General features: G+C 42.3%; 1 protein-coding gene across 1 annotated transcript; it reads left to right on the plus strand.

Annotated features, from left to right (window-relative positions):
- Positions 1–10,418: 10,418 nt before the first annotated feature.
- Positions 10,419–11,476, plus strand: LOC125525180 (expansin-A22-like). Its single transcript, XM_048690196.1, has 2 exons — positions 10,419–10,615; positions 10,712–11,476. Exons 1-2 carry the CDS (start codon positions 10,465–10,467, stop codon positions 11,335–11,337), a joined length of 777 nt encoding a protein of 258 aa, XP_048546153.1. The 5' UTR covers positions 10,419–10,464; the 3' UTR covers positions 11,338–11,476.
- Positions 11,477–16,217: the final 4,741 nt, after the last annotated feature.

Consider the following 16,217-nt stretch of genomic DNA (forward strand, 5'->3'; position numbering starts at 1 on the left):
CTAAGGTTTCCCCCAAAGCTGCGAAGATTGGAGCTGAGAGTACCTCGACGATGCTGACAAGAAGGAAACAACGCCTGAAAGCGTCGCCATCGCCGGCTCCGGACACGCCGGAGACAAGCTTTCACCCGGGTCAACCTCTCGAGCTCCGCACATCATGCATCAGCAAGCCCTCCATCGAGCCACCGATGTCAAATCCGGCCGGATCTGACCACCCTCACCCTTCGCGACCTCCGAGCAGCAGATCCGCGCAGCCCCACGCACCCAGCACCTCAACACTGTGTTGCCTCCACCTGGGCTGCCGCACTGCCCGAGCAGCAGCCGCCGACCACGCCGCTGCACATCCTCACCACGACAGAACCAAGCCGCCGGGCACCTCGTGCTGCACCTCCCCACACGGACGCACCGTGACCCGGCCGCACCCGCACCTCAAGTTTCACCTCCCGTCTGACCGCATCTTCCCAGCCAGAGCACCACCGGGCCACGCCCGCGCCGGACCAGATCAGCCGCAACACGGGCGCCAACCCATGGCGCCAGGGCCGCCGCTGCAGGCCGGCCCCGCCCACACACCATCAGATCCGGGTGCGAGGGCCCCGGATCCGCCACCCCCGTCGGAGGAGAGGGGCTTCAGACCGTCGACGCCGAGCTCATGACGACCATGCGTCGGCGCCGCATGAGCCAGCCACCAGCCGCCCGCCTCGTGAAGAAGAAGCCCCGCTGCCGCTGCTGTCACACGGGCTTTGCCCGGCGGCGCATCCGGGCGGCGGCGAGGGAGGTAGACGACGGAGAAAGGGCTGTCGGCGGTGGCTTGGGTCGCCGCCCGTGTCGCTCGTGTGGAGCGACGCGGGGGCCTACCACAAATATTTTCTGTGTACCTTCTTTGTTTGGCCAGAAGAGACCTCAAGAAGAGTTGTATATGATGCAACTAGAAGGTTTTGTCGATCCAAAAGGAACAAACAAAGTGTGCAAGCTCCAGCGATCCATTTATGGACTGGTGCAAGCCTCTCGGAGTTGGAATAAGCGCTTTGATAGTGTGATCAAAGCATTTGGTTTTATACAGACTTTTGGAGAAGCTTGTATTTACAAGAAAGTGAGTGGGAGCTCTGTAGCATTTCTGATATTATATGTGGATGACATATTGCTGATTGGAAATGATATAGAATTTCTGGATAACATAAAGGGATACTTGAATAAGAGTTTTTCAATGAAAGACCTCGTTGAAGCTGCTTATATATTGGGCATCAAGATCTATAGAGATAGATCAAGACGCTTAATTGGACTTTCACAAAGCACATACCTTGACGAAGTTTTGAAAAAGTTCAAAATGGATCAAGCAAAGAAAGGGTTCTTGTCTGTGTTACAAGGTGTGAAGTTGAGTAAGACTCAATGCCCGACCAATGTAGAAGATAGAGAGAAAATGAAAGATGTACCCTATGCTTTAGCCATAGGCTCTATCATGTATGCAATGTTGTGTACCAGACCTGATGTGTGCCTTACTATTAGTTTAGCCGGGAGGTACCAAAGTAATCCAGGAAGTGGATCACTGGACAGCGGTCAAGAACATCCTGAAATACCTGAAAAGGACGAAGGATATGTTTCTTGTTTATGGAGGTGACAAAGAGCTCGTCGTAAATGGTTACATTGATGCAAGCTTTGACACTGATCCGGATGATTCTAAATCGCAAACCGGATATGTGTTTACATTGAACGATGGAGCTGTCAGTTGGTGCAGTTCTAAACAAAGCGTCGTGGCGGGATCTACGTGTGAAGCGGAGTACATAGCTTCTTCGAAAGCAGCAAATGGAGGAGTCTGGATGAAGGAGTTCATATCTGATCTAGGTGTCATACCTAGTGCATCGGGTCCAATGAAAATCTTTTGTGACAATATTTGTGCAATTGCATTGGCAAAGGAATCCAGATTTCACAAGAGAACCAAGCACATCAATAGACGCTTCAATTCCATCCGGGATTTAGTCCAGGTGGGAGACATAGAAATTTGCAAGATACATACGGATCTGAATGTTGCAGACCCGTTGACTAAGCCTCTTCCACGAGCAAAACATGATCAGCACCAAGGCTCCATGGGTGTTAGAATCATAACTGTGTAATCTAGATTATTGACTCTAGTGCAAGTGGGAGACTGAAGGAAATATGCCCTAGAGGCAATAATAGAGTTATTATTTATTTCCTTATATCATGATAAATGTTTATTATTCATGCTAGAATTGTATTAACCGAAAACATAATGCTTGTGTGAATACATAGACAAACAGAGTGTCACTAATATGCCTCTACTTGACTAGCTCATTGATCAAAGATGGTTATGTTTCCTAGCCATAGACATGAGTTGTCATTTGATTAACATGATCACAACATTAGGAAAATGATGTGATTGACTTGACCCATTCCGTTAGCTTAGCACTGGCAGGGCCGGTCTTGGGGAGGGGCGAACGGGGCGGCCGCCCCGGGCCCCCAAAAGTTAGGGGGGCCTCCTAGGTATACGTACGTACGTATATACAAGTCTTTGATCGGGAAAAACTGAAACTAATCTATCTCTCACGCGTCTCAGCGCGCCTCGCTCAGCTTCTGGCCGATCGCCCCGATCACTACTATCCTAGGAAAGTAAAGATATGTTGGGCCTGGCCCATGTTTGTACATAGTCACGTGGAAACCGGAGATAGGAAAAGGAATTGTTGGATTGATTTCCTCCTGTAATTTGGATCGGTTGTTCCCTGCCCTTTTTTTCCTATTTGTCTAATCTCTTTGACTCTGCCTCCTCACGAACGATGCGATGACTGCGGCAGGTACATCTGGTCGTGCCCTCTTCCCTCGCATGATCTTCATCCTATTTCTTTTCTTTCTAATCCTAATTGCCAATTTCTTGATCGATCAAACAGCTTAACAGGGAATTGACGAATTGTTTTTAGGGCGCTCGAATCACTGCGCCCACGTTGCCAATTAGATTACAGAGAGAAGGTACTATATTAGGCCCTAGCAGTTTCTCATTATATTAGATGATCTTCGGTACTTTATCTAAAATTTTAAATTTTAATTAGTTTTGTGTGAATTTTAAAAACTAATTGTTCCTTTGAATTTGAGCAGGGTCATGTCGAGTTCGGGTAGAAAGTATCCACCCGGAGGTCATAAAACAAAAAAGGAAGAAGGAGGCAGATGAGGAGAAAGATGCATTGAGTGGATCTATTTTTAAATATTATAAGAGCGATACAAGCACTCCAAGAAATGCAGACGAGTTGGCGATAGTTCTTGCGGGTTTCCAAACTAATGGCAATCAGGAAGATGATGGTCATACTTGTACAGAAGGCAATGTTGACGTCAGCATGGATGATAGCAATGTGAGTGATCATGTGCCCATATTTAATTCATCTACGGCAGAATCTACTAGTGTTGACCAGTAACCGGTTACCGTGGGTATTTATGATTCAAGCAATTGGGTTATCTTGATAACAAAGCGAGGGACATATTAGTGAAAAGGGGGCCAAAAGGGAAGAAGAAAATACTGAATATCCTTTGGATGAAAATTCAAGACATCTTTCGTATAGTCATTACTCAACAAAGATGAGCAATGGAGAGGAGTGTGATAGGAAATGGTTAGTTTTTTCAAAACGCGCAAAAAAGTGTTTTGTTTTTCCTGTAAGCTTTTCAATTCTGATAAATGCACGAGTGCAATGGGGAATGATGGGTTTTGTGATTGGAGGCATATTAATAAGAGACTAAAAGAGCACGAGGCTAGTGTCGACCATATTATCAACATGAACTCTTAGAATGAACTAAGAGTTAGACTGAGCAAGCATGAAACAATTGATAAAGAGTTACAACAACAAATCACAAAGGAGAAGGAACACACAAGGAGAAAATTTGAAGGTAATATGTGATACATTATGTGATATGCACAATTATTTTAGATGCACTTAATTATTTTCTTTGATACAAATTATATGTATATATGATGATTATTAACTAGATATTTATAATAAGGACCCCGAAGGACCCTGGATTATAGTTTCGCCCCGAGCCCCCAAAATCTCAGGACCGGCCCTGAGCACTTGATCGTTTAGTTTGTTGCTATTGCTTTCTTCATGACTTATACATGTTCCTATGACTATGAGATTATGCAACTCCCGTTTACCGGAGGAACACTTTGTGTGCTACCAAATGTCACAATGTAACTGGGTGATTATAAAGGTGATCTACAGGTGTCTCCAAAGGTACTTGTTGGGTTGGCGTATTTCGAGATTAGGATTTGTCACTCCGATTGTCGGAGAGGTATCTTTGGGCCCACTCGGTAATGCACGTCACTTAAGCCTTGCAAGCATTGCAACTAATGAGTTAGTTGCGGGATAATGTATTACGGAATGAGTAAAGAGACTTGCCGGTAACGAGATTGAACTAGGTATTGAGATACCGACGATCGAATCTGGGGCAAGTAACATACCGATGACAAAGGGAACAATGTATGTTGTTATGCGGTTTGACCGATAAAGATCTTCGTAGAATATGTGGGAGCCAATATGAGCATCCAGGTTCCGCTATTGGTTATTGACCGGAGACGTGTCTCGGTCATGTCTGCATAGTTCTCGAACCCGTAGGGTCCGCCCGCTTAAAGTTTCGATGACAGTTATATTATGAGTTTATATGTTTTTATGTACCGAAGATTGTTCGGAGTCCCGGATGTGATCATGGACATAATGAGGAGTCTCGAAATGGTCGAGACATGAAGATTGATATATTGGACGACTATATTCGGACACCGGAATGGTTCCGGGGGTTATCAGATATATACCGGAGTACCGGGGGGTTACCAAACCCCCCCCCCCCCCGGAGGTTATTGGGCCTCATGGGCCCAATTGGTGGAAGAGGAGAGGCGGCCAAGGGGCAGCCGCGCGCCCCTCCCCCCCCCCCAGTCCGAATTGGACAAGGAGGGGGGCGGCGCCCCCCCCCCCTTTCGTTTCCCCCTCTCTCTCTCCTTCCCTCTCCTCTCCTAATCCAACAAGGAAAAGGGAGGGCGGGAGTAGGACTCCTCCTGGCGCGCCCCTCCTGGCCGACCACCTCTCCCCTCCTTGCTCCTTTATATACGGGGGCAGGGGCACCCTAGAGACACAACAATTGATTTGATCTTTTAGCCGTGTGCGGTGCGCCCCTCCACCATAGTCCACCTCGATAATACTGTAGTGGTGCTTAGGCAAAGCCCTGCGTTGGTAGAACATCATCATCGTCACCACGCCGTCGTGCTGACGAAACTCTCCCTCAACACTTGGCTGGATCGGAGTTCGAGGGACATCATCGGGCTGAACGTGTGCTGAACTCGGAGGTGCCGTGCGTTCGGTACTTGATCGGTCGGATCATGAAGACGTACGACTACAGCAACCACATTGTGCAAACGCTTCCGCTTTCGGTCTATGAGGATACGTGGACAACACTCTCCCCTCTCGTTGCTATGCATCACCATGATCTTGCGTGTGCGTAGGAATTTTTTTGAAATTACTACGTTCCCCAACACCTTCCCCGAGGGCGTGCCCACCCCCTGGGCGCGCCCTGGTGCCTCATGGGCCACTGCTCCATCTTCTGGTCATTTCCCAAAGCTTCCAGGGTCTCTTATGTCCAGAAAAAATCTCCAAAAAGTTTTGTGGCATTTGGACTTCGTTTGGTACCGATATTCTGAAAAACCAAAAACAGGCAAAAAACAGCAATTGGCACTGGGCAAGTTAATAGGTTAGTCCCAAAAAAGGATATATGATTGCTTGTAAATGCATATAAAACATCCAAGATTGATACTTTAATAGCATGGAGCAATAAAAAATTATAGATATGTTGGAAACGTATCATATGATAGTTTGATAGCAGTAGTAACGGTAGCAATTGCAATGGTAACAGTAACAGTAGCAGTTTTTGTAGTGAGTGTAACAGCAATAGCATCAGCAAAAGTAACTTAGCAAAGATCAGTATATGAAAAGCGTAGGCATTGGATTAGTGATGGATGTTTGTGTTGGATGATATTCATCATATAACAGTCACAACCTGGAGCGATACACAATAGCTCCAATTCATGAATGTAATGTAGGCATGTATTCCGTATATAGTCATACTAGCTTATAATAGAACTTGCATGACATATTTTGTTCTCGTGGCAGCAAGGTCCATAGGGATATTAAAGAGAACCACAACAAAGCATTAACACATGGTGAATACATGAACTCCGCGAATTACAGTCATCCTCGGAGAGTATCCCAGACAATTGTCACTATGGGGTCTACGGATCAGAATAATAACAAGTGCATATGACTAGCAGATATGATCAAGAACTCAAATATATTCATGAAAACATAGAGGGTTCATATCTGAGATCATGGCACTCGGACCCTGGTGACAAGCATTAAGCATAGCAAAGTCATAGCAACATCAATCCAAGAACATAGTGGATACTTGGGATCAGTCCCTAACAGATTGACTCGATTACATGATAAATCTCATCCAACCCCATCACCGTCCAGCAAGCCTAAGAAGGAATTACTCACTCCCGGTAGTGAGCATCATGAAATTGGTGATGATGATGGAGACGAATCCCCCTCTCCCGAGCCCCGAACGAACTCCAGATCTGGCCTCCCGATGTAGAACAGGAGGTGGCGGTGGCTCCGTGTCGTAAAACTCGATGAAACTTCTTCTTCTATTTTTTCTCGGGGAAAAGGAATTTATAGGCTTGAGATAAGGGTCAGTGGAGCCACGTGGGCCCCACAAGACAACTGGGTGCACTTGGGGGTGGTCGCTCCCTGTTGCCTTGTGGGCAACAGGTGGCCCCCCTCTGTTGGGTCTTGACTCTAGTATTTTTTATATTCCATAAAAAATCTCCATAAAGTATCATCCAATTCCCAGAACTTTCTTTTCTGCACAAAAAACAACACCATGGTAGTTTTACTGAAAACATCGGCAGTCCGGGTTAGTTTCATTCAAATCATGCAAAATACAGTCCAAAACAAGAGCAAAAGTGTTTGGAAAAAGGCTAGGCCTTCCCTTCTATTCTGGCATTTCTGCAGTATAGTCCAAAGATATAGCCCAATTCCTTTGATATAGATGGATACTTAGTATAGATCTGATGTAAGTCTTGCGAGTACTCTGGATGAGGACTCACGGTTACGTTGCTACCTCTTTCCCCATCTACCTGATTGCTGTGATCAGATGACGGAGCCCAGGAGCCAGCTGATATCGCTGAGGGCTACTACTACCCCGGCGGAGCCTACTACTACGTAGAGACCGCCGACGACCCGTAGTAGTTAGGAGACTCCCAGGCAAGAGGCATGCGCCTTTTTTTATCCAGATATTGTTGTTTTGCTAGCCTTCTTAAGGTAGACTTGTTTATCTTATGTCTATACTCAGATAATGTTTGTTCCGCTGACTTATGTATTCGAGCCCTCGTGGCCCTGGCTTGTAATATAAAGTTGTATGACTTTAATTTGTGTCTAGAGTTGTGTTGTGATATCTTCCCGTGAGTCTTTGATCATGATCCTGTGCATTTGCGTGTATCATTAGTGCATGATTAAGTCGGGGGCGTCACAACATGTCACAGTTCCAACTAAACTAAAAATGTTCTTATGGAGGTTGGCCCGACATTCCCTTCCTACTGAGGATGTGTGAAAACATAGGAATATGGCAACAGGGCATTCATGCATTGTATGCGAGATGAAAGAGTTGTGGAGGCACAGCTTGATCGAGTGCGCGATGGCACGCTGTGTTTGGGCATTGGTTGACCTGCTATTGCTTGAACACTTGATTGCTACCACTGATCCATCAGCGAGAAACTGATTGTTCTCGATGATGGAAGTCCTCTCTCATGATGAGCTTACACGGTTGATAGTTACGATATGGGCAATATGGACTGTCAGGAGGAAACTCATTAATGAGGAGATACATCAAAGCATGCTCTCCACACACCTGTTTGTCACAAGGTTTATAGCAGAGCTCGATCAGTTAAAAGAGAACGGCCAACAAGTCACAACTAGAGCTCCTAGGAGAAACAACAGGATCCCACCCCTCATGGGGTTTGTAAAGTTCAATTTCGACGTAGATGTGCCCGTTGATCATAACAGGGGAACTGCAGCGAGTATTTGCAGGGATAGAGATGGTACATATTTAGGAGCTTCGGTTTTGGTGATTCAGGGAATGTTAGATCCATCCGTACTAGAGGCGTTGGCGTGCAAAGAAGCTCTTGGTTTGGCCGAAGATCTGGGATTACATCATCTGCATATAGCATCAGATTGCCAAGAGGTAGTGAAGAGTATTCGAGATGGCGCTGGTGGAGCTTTTGGAGGGATCATACGGGAGATACAACAAAGAAAACTTTCTTTTATTTCATGTAATTATGTGCATGAATTTCGAGCTACTAACTATGCAGCTCATAAAGTAGCTACGCAGGGTACAATTTTTCCATAGGGAAGACATGTTCGGTTTGGTTTACCCCACGGTGATCTTGTAATATCTGATGAACACTGGGATTGAGTAATAAAGCTTGGTTATTTTGACTCGAAAAAATACCTCTAGAAAGTGTCAGCCTGGCCGGGCATGGTCTTCACCTTCACCATCACTTACGGTCGAGGCTTATGGAAACAATCTTACAAACGTATGTGGCATCTCCTAATTCACTCCTACGCCCTGAAATCCAGGGGTGGGGCCCCTCTCCACCCAACCAGGTGACAACAATCCCGTCTGTAGCCTTGAATTCATGAAAAACTGTCTGTAGCTGTAGCATGGCTGGTTTTTAAATGTTATGTTCAATCTGGAACAGAAAATTGTCACTATTTTTTACGGTAGCTCAGTCTGACCTGTTGAAACTGGCGCGCTCAAATTATCGGGTTTTGTTGAGCCATATCTTAAAATATGGACGCGTCTAGCCGGCAGCCGGCTGCCCACTAGCACTCCGTGGTGGCTGGTTGAAAAAGGTAAGTTTTTGTCTCCCTGACTCATATTAGAAAAAGTAAACAGGTGTGGACATATGCGAAGAGGATAAATAATTGTAAAGTATCCATGTGAACAGTTGTGAACGTATTTAATTTGTGTTTTCAGTTTTTAAAAAATCATAACTTTCAAACCGCACGTCGAAATTAAGATCCGTTTTCACTTTTGGAACCCTCGTGGCGTGCTCTTCGAAACTAGATCCCACATGGCTATGTTTTGACGGAAAAAAAAATTGTGCAATTTTTTTCCTGTTTTGTGCAACTGCCTAGTCGTCGGCGTGCAACTACCTGACAGGCATATGCAACTTTTCTCCTATACCGTAAACATGCAGATTTCAATGATGATGCAAAACTAACTCCTTCCAATGAGATGTGCAACTTCATCTGTTACCCAGGCCAACTGCATAGTAGTTGATCTGCAACTTTTCCCTGCCCGTAGATGTGCTTCACTATTTGCTGCATCGGCCAACAACCTAATAGTGGATGTGCAACTTCGTATACTGCCACAGCCAACTGTCTAACTGTGATTAGCAACTTTCTCTCGTACCCCATGGATGTGTAGTTTTATTGCTAGCACACGGCCCAAACCACCCCCCTAGTGAGTTTTGCAACTTTAGCACTCTGTTTATATGCAACTTTTTACCATTCAACTGATGTGCAACTTCATATATTGCCCCTGGCCAACTACTTAGCAGACTATGTGCAACTCTGTTTGTTGGTCCCGCCAATTGAAAATACAGGTCCACAAATAGAGAGTGTAGGGAGTTGCACATTGACTAATAGGCAGTTGGCTTGAACAATAGACCAAGTTGCACATATCCCTTGCAGGGGAGGTGGGGGTAGGGTGTGCCAACAGTGAAAAACTACGCATCCACGAGTAGGGAGGAGAGTTGCACAACGACTACTAGGTAGTTGGTTGGGACAGTAGACTAGTTGCACCATATAGCACGAAAGTTGGCATCGAAAAAATTTCGTCGAAACATACCCATGTGGGATCTAATTTCAAAGATCTCGTCACGAGAAATCTAACAGTGAAGACGAATCTAAATTCCGACGCATGGTTTGAAAGATATGACTTTTTAAAAATTTGAAAAACCCGAAATAAGTAGACGTGGATCTATTTTTGGTCACATGTGACAAGTCTGACCGCATTTAATGCTAGTAGTCACATGCACTAGCAGACAATACATGCATGTATGCATGCGAGTGACAGAGCGACTGCTCGTTCTCTTCAATAAGCGCGCGTGCACTTTTAAGATTTTAGGTTAAAATATTCTCCATTAATGCCGCATATTAGCATGCGCTTATTCGTGGACAAATGCAGTCTGTTGCCACTGGCAGCTTAGAGATACTCCGCAGCCCACGCAAAAGGCCAAAACTCCGCAGCCAGTGGCATAAGTGCGTACACATAAAGCATGACTCATGAGGTAGCTACTTATCAATCATCGCAAAGTTGAATTGGGGTACAAGTGCTCAGACACAGATCACACTAGTTTAGTGAAGAATGGAGACGAGACGTCCAGCGGTTTCCGCCGTGTCCGTGGGGGCGGTGGTGCTGATCCTGGCTTGGTCGCCGGCGGCGGCCGTAGCAAGCGGTGGCTGGATGGACGCGCACGCTACCTTCTACGGCGATGAGACCGGAGCTGAGACCATGCGTAAGCAAACTAACTACTCAGATTCGACCCCGCATCATCACGCGAAGTTTTTACCTAATTAACATTCTCCACGGGATGCCTGCATGTGCCATGCAGAGGGTGCGTGTGGGTACGGTAACCTATTCCAGCAGGGGTACGGGCTGGACACTACAGCGCTGAGCGTGGCCCTCTTCAGCGACGGCTGGTCCTGCGGCGGCTGCTACGAGATCCAGTGCCACGGCGACCCGCACTGCAAGCCCGGCGGAGCGCCAGTGACGGTGACGGCAACCAACCTCTGCCCGGCCAACTACTCCAAGCCCTACGAGAACTGGTGCAACCCGCCGCTGAAGCACTTCGATCTCTCCAAGCCCATGTTCCTTCGCCTCGTCACCGACTTCCACGTCGGCATCATCCCCGTGCAGTACCGACGCGTGCCTTGCGCCAAGAAGGGCGGCATCCGGATAGAGATGACGGGCAACCAGTACTGGGTCGGCGTGCTCGTCTTCAACGTCGCCGGTCCCGGCGAAGTCAAGGCGTTGGCCGTGAAAGGGGCCAAGGACGGGCAGTGGCGGAACATGAAGAGGAACTGGGGACAGATCTGGGACGGAGATGTCCAAAATCTCGTCGGGCAGGGGCTCTCGTTCCGTGTGGTCGCAAGCGACGGCCGCTCCGTCGTCCTCGGCGCCGTCGTGCCGGCAAGCTGGACGATCGGCCAGAGCTTCGAGGGCAAAGAGCAATTCTGATAGATCAACCAACGTAGCTTGTAAGTGTAACAATGCTAGGTACAATAATTGCTAGTCATGTATGTGTTTCTGCATCCTTAACATTTGCTACCGTAAGTCATCAAACTATGGTGCTGCGTGAGTGCGTGTTCACTTCTGATTCGGGGTATACATTTGTTGTTGTTTTTTTACATTAATAATTTCAGTTACCCTAAAAAATGCAGTTAAACCATTCTACAGATAATTAATTAGCATATTTGAGTTACTCACTTGATGGTCATTATTAGTAGGGTATTCAGTTACCCATAGTGATCATAGTGGGAGTAACTTAGCAAGTAAACAAATTTGCTTATGTAGCATGTAGTTAATGAGAGGATGGCTGTTCAGAGTAACATAATTACTGTAACATAACACAACCCAAAGTAAATTGAGTCTATAATCTAAAAAATTCAATCATCTATGATACTACTTCTATGTCATTTTCAACTATAAAGGTAATAACATTGACTATTGTCATATGGATGGCACTACTCTAAGTTACTCCACACTATGTCTTAGCCTAACATAAGTGATAACATTACACATATTTAGGAAAAATAGATGATGTGGCAAATAATTAATGAGGAAAGCGAAGCTTGTGGTAACATAATATGTTACCGAAACATCACACATACCAAGACAAAATCAATCTACAACCTACTCCTTCCGCGAACAAGTGTACTTTAAACTTTTGTCGTAAGTCAAACTGTCAAAGATTTAAAATTTTGATCAACTTTATAGAAAAAGACAACAGCATTTATAGCAATAAATTAGTATGACTAGGTCCATTTTAAAAAGTACTTTCATAATGTACCGACTTGATGTCATATATGTTACTACGCTTTTCTATAAAGTTGATCAAATTTTAAAACTTTGACTTAAGACAGAAGGTAGAAGTGCTCAAGTGCACTTATTCACGGACGAAGGGAGTAATAAATAAAGTGTTGCATGACATTTTTACTACCAGTTATAGAGGTAATAACTTAGACAAGTAACATAATTACTTCTCACTGTGACTAGGCAAAGAAAATAAAATTGTGATAATATTATTTTGAGAATAAATGTGAGAGTAATGTCCCGCGAAACAAAGAGGAACGAGTAAGTGCGAATGGTGGCATCATAGTTGATCAATTCTGCCATGAAAACAAAGAGTAGTTGAATTGTTTTTTTTAGGGATTAAAAAAAGAGAGTAGTTGATCATGTTAGACAAAGAAATACATTTGAGTTAGAGATAAAGAGATACAATAGAATAGAGGCTCCTCCTCTTGGGCGCTTAAGCGCCACTTGGTGAACTAGTGACCAGGACGTCGCCCGCATGGATCTGGGCCAGTAACGCGCGCTGCCTTCCGCTCACTCGCTCCTTTTTTTCTTTCTCTCCTATATTTTTTACAGTAGGTACAAAAATCGCCATTTATAGTATAAAATATTCATGACATTTTAAAAAAGTTTTAGACTTTAAAAAATCATGAAATTGAAAAAAAACTGGTCCACAAAAAACAAAAACAAAAGTCAAAGAATAAACCGGCAGGAAGCTTCAGAAGCTTCCCAATCCCTACCCAGAAAAGCTTGTGGGAGCCTCCCTGAACGGGGAAAGGGAACTTCCCCGCTCCTGCTTTACATGGGGACGTCCTATCTGCCGCTTATTGCGGCAGATTGTCGGGCAAACGCACAGGTGGCCCCGACTGTGCCGACCCACTGACGAACGAGCGATGTGCCAACGATCGACTACTGTATCGACTTTAAACTGGCAAAAAAAAGTCAAGCAATACCATGGATCGAACACGAGAACTCAAGCAAACAATCTTTGTGTGCTAACCACCATAGACAATGAGAGCTCATTACTTATTACCGCAAGCTTATCAGAACCAATATCGACGTAGGTCCAAACATTTCCTTTTTCTTTTTTTTCATTTCGTGTTTTTGATGAATTTTTTAAGTGAATTTTTTTTCTCGAACCTGAAATTTGATCACAAATTAAAAAAAGTTCTTGTTTTCAATTTTTTTGCAAATTTCAAAAAATGCTCATGTTTTCAGAACTAGTTTGTACTTTACAAAAAAGTTCAAAAACTTTAGAAATTCTTCGCTTTTTTGGAAAATGTTCAAGCTTTCAAAATTGTTCATGTTTATAAAAAAAATCCGATTTTTGTGAAATGAATGCTTAATGAAACATGAACACTTTTCACTCAAAATATTTCCTAAACACATGAACATTTTCTAAAAATTAAGAACCTTTTTTGAATCAAACTACATTTTCTAAAAAAGAATATTCTTTGAAAGTCCTAACAAAATTAAAAAATGCGAACAAATTTTAAAAAGGGAACATTTTTTGAAACTCCAGAACAAATTTCAATACGGGGAAATCGTTTGAAATTTTGCAGACAATACAATAGGATTTTTTTTTGAAACATGAACGTTATTTGAAAACATGATTTTTTTAACTCCCTGAACATTTTTTGAAACTCCAGAACAAATTTAAAAACCTGAACACTTTTTGAAACTCCTGAGTAAATTATAAAACACGAACATTTTTGGAAAAAATAGCAACTGTTTTGAAACACACGAACATTTTTTGAAATAAACTTAAAATTTAAATTTAAAAATTTAAAATAAGAAAAGGAAAATAAAAAGAAACAGAAAATGGGAGATAAAAGAACGAGGAAAAATAAAAAATAGAAACCGAAAAGAAAAAGAAAAAAATTAGTATTTTTTCAATTACTGAACAATATTCTTTGAAAACATGAACATATCAAAATTTGAAAATGAGAACATTTCTCAGGAAAATTTGAAATTACTGAACATTTTTAAAGCATGAACATGTTTTCATTGTGAACAAAATTTGAAAACCATAACATTTATTTAAATTCCGCATAGACTTTTCGAAACACAAACCTTTTTTTTGAAAATGTGAACACAATTTGAAAACGAGATTTTTTTTATAATTGGGAGCAAATTTTTAAAAATAAGAACATGTTATGAAATACTGAATAAAAGGAAACATAAAAAGAAAAAACGAAAGAGCGAAGAAAAAAATGAAAACAGAAAAAGAAAAGAAAACTAAAAATTAAAAAGAAAAATAAACAAAAAGGGAAAAGGGGGAATTGGAAAAACCGATTCAGTACCCTTCTAGAAGGTTCTCAAAACCAGAAAAAACTGGCTGGGAACCATCTTTTTTTTAGTAACAAGCTGGGAACCGGGAGCTCCTAGTTAGCGCTACAAGCGCACAGCTGCTGGCGGTCACCGGAGACGCATAGTGGACCGGCCCAGAAAACTGCTAAAAGAGCAAACATGAAAAAATGGTAGTGCCCAAACAACAAAACGGAGAGCCGAGAATCGCAGGCAGGACACCAAGGACAACGGCACGACATGACAACCACTGTGCTGGCATCCCTTCGTTGTTTACTAGCAGGAAATATTTCTATTTGTCCAAGTACAAGTGATTAAAAAACGTATATTTCAATAGAAAAACTCCTCCTAGTTCGAACATTAGTTGCTTCTCAAAAAAAAAAACTCAGGTATCAGTTGAACATTGAACCTTTGACCTATCATAGTTGACATCATTGACTTTTCAAAAATTGAAAAAAGTTCACCGTTTTTCAAAAAAAAATCAGAAATTGGAAAAAAGTACATAAATTTTAAAAATAAAAAGATGGACCGTTTTGGAAAAAGAGTTCATCAATATCTGGAAAAAAAGCACAAATTTTAAAAATGTAAATTTTGAAGAAAAAAGGTTCATCATAATTTGAAAAAAATCACAGATTTGAAAAGTTCATCGTATTTTTGGAAAAAGCTCATTGATTTTAAAAAAAGTCATTGATTTTGAGAAACGTTCATCGATGTTTAAAAAAGTTAACCATAACATGGAAAAAAGTTCATTAAATTCGATAAAAGTTCATCCATTTTGAAAAAAGTTCAGGGAATTTGAAAAGAGTTCATCAAACTTGAAAAACTTTCAATGATTTTGAAAAAAGTTCATCAAAATTCAAAAAAGTTCATCAACTTTGGAAAAAGTTCATTGAATTTGAAAATAGTTCAATGATTTTGAAAAGAGTTCATCAAATTTGAAGAGTTCATCAAATTTGAAGAGTTCATCAATTTTGAAAAAAACCATCGGTTTTTCTAGAAAAAACAAAACACAAAATTGTTTTTGAAAAACACGCATTTAAATGAACAAAAAATAAAAAAACAAGAAAACGAAAACCTGAATAAAATGGCACCGAAAAATGACCAAAGAATTGAAAAACCCCTGTTTGGAAAGCTTCTCGAAGAGGACAATAAAAACAAGGAAAGAAGTTTCAAAACACAAGTCATTGCATGGCGTAGTTGTTCTGGTTGCTTGAGTAGAAGCAGCGGGTCGTGCGTTCGAATTCTTGCTGGCTCACATTTTTTAATATTGTAAATAGAAAGAAAAAAAACGGATACATGCAGGCCGGTGTAACATCCCAAAATTCTAAATTTTGAAATGTTAATTATTTAAATATAATTTATTAAAATTTGCTTGTAGTGCTTATTGTTAGTTAATTTTGACTAGGATTTGCAGCTTTTGGAATTTCAGCTTTTATTAAAAGAGAGGGGAAAAAATGACTTTCCCAATTATTCATTTTCATCTTATTTTGGGTTGGAGAATATTCAGACTATTTCCAATTTAAATATGAGAGAGGATGACATGACTTCCTCAAGGAGTAATATTGAGCTGGCTCACCTTTTTTAATATTGTAAACAGAAAGAAAAAAACAGATACATGCGGGCCGGTGTAACATCCCAAAATTCTAAATTTTGAAATGTTAATTATTTAAATATAATTTATTAAAATTTGCTTGTAGTGCTTATTGTTAGTTAATTTTGACTAGGATTTGGAGCTTTTG

Source organism: Triticum urartu, chromosome 7 (genome assembly GCF_003073215.2).
Source record: "Triticum urartu cultivar G1812 chromosome 7, Tu2.1, whole genome shotgun sequence".
Lineage (NCBI taxonomy): Eukaryota > Viridiplantae > Streptophyta > Magnoliopsida > Poales > Poaceae > Triticum > Triticum urartu.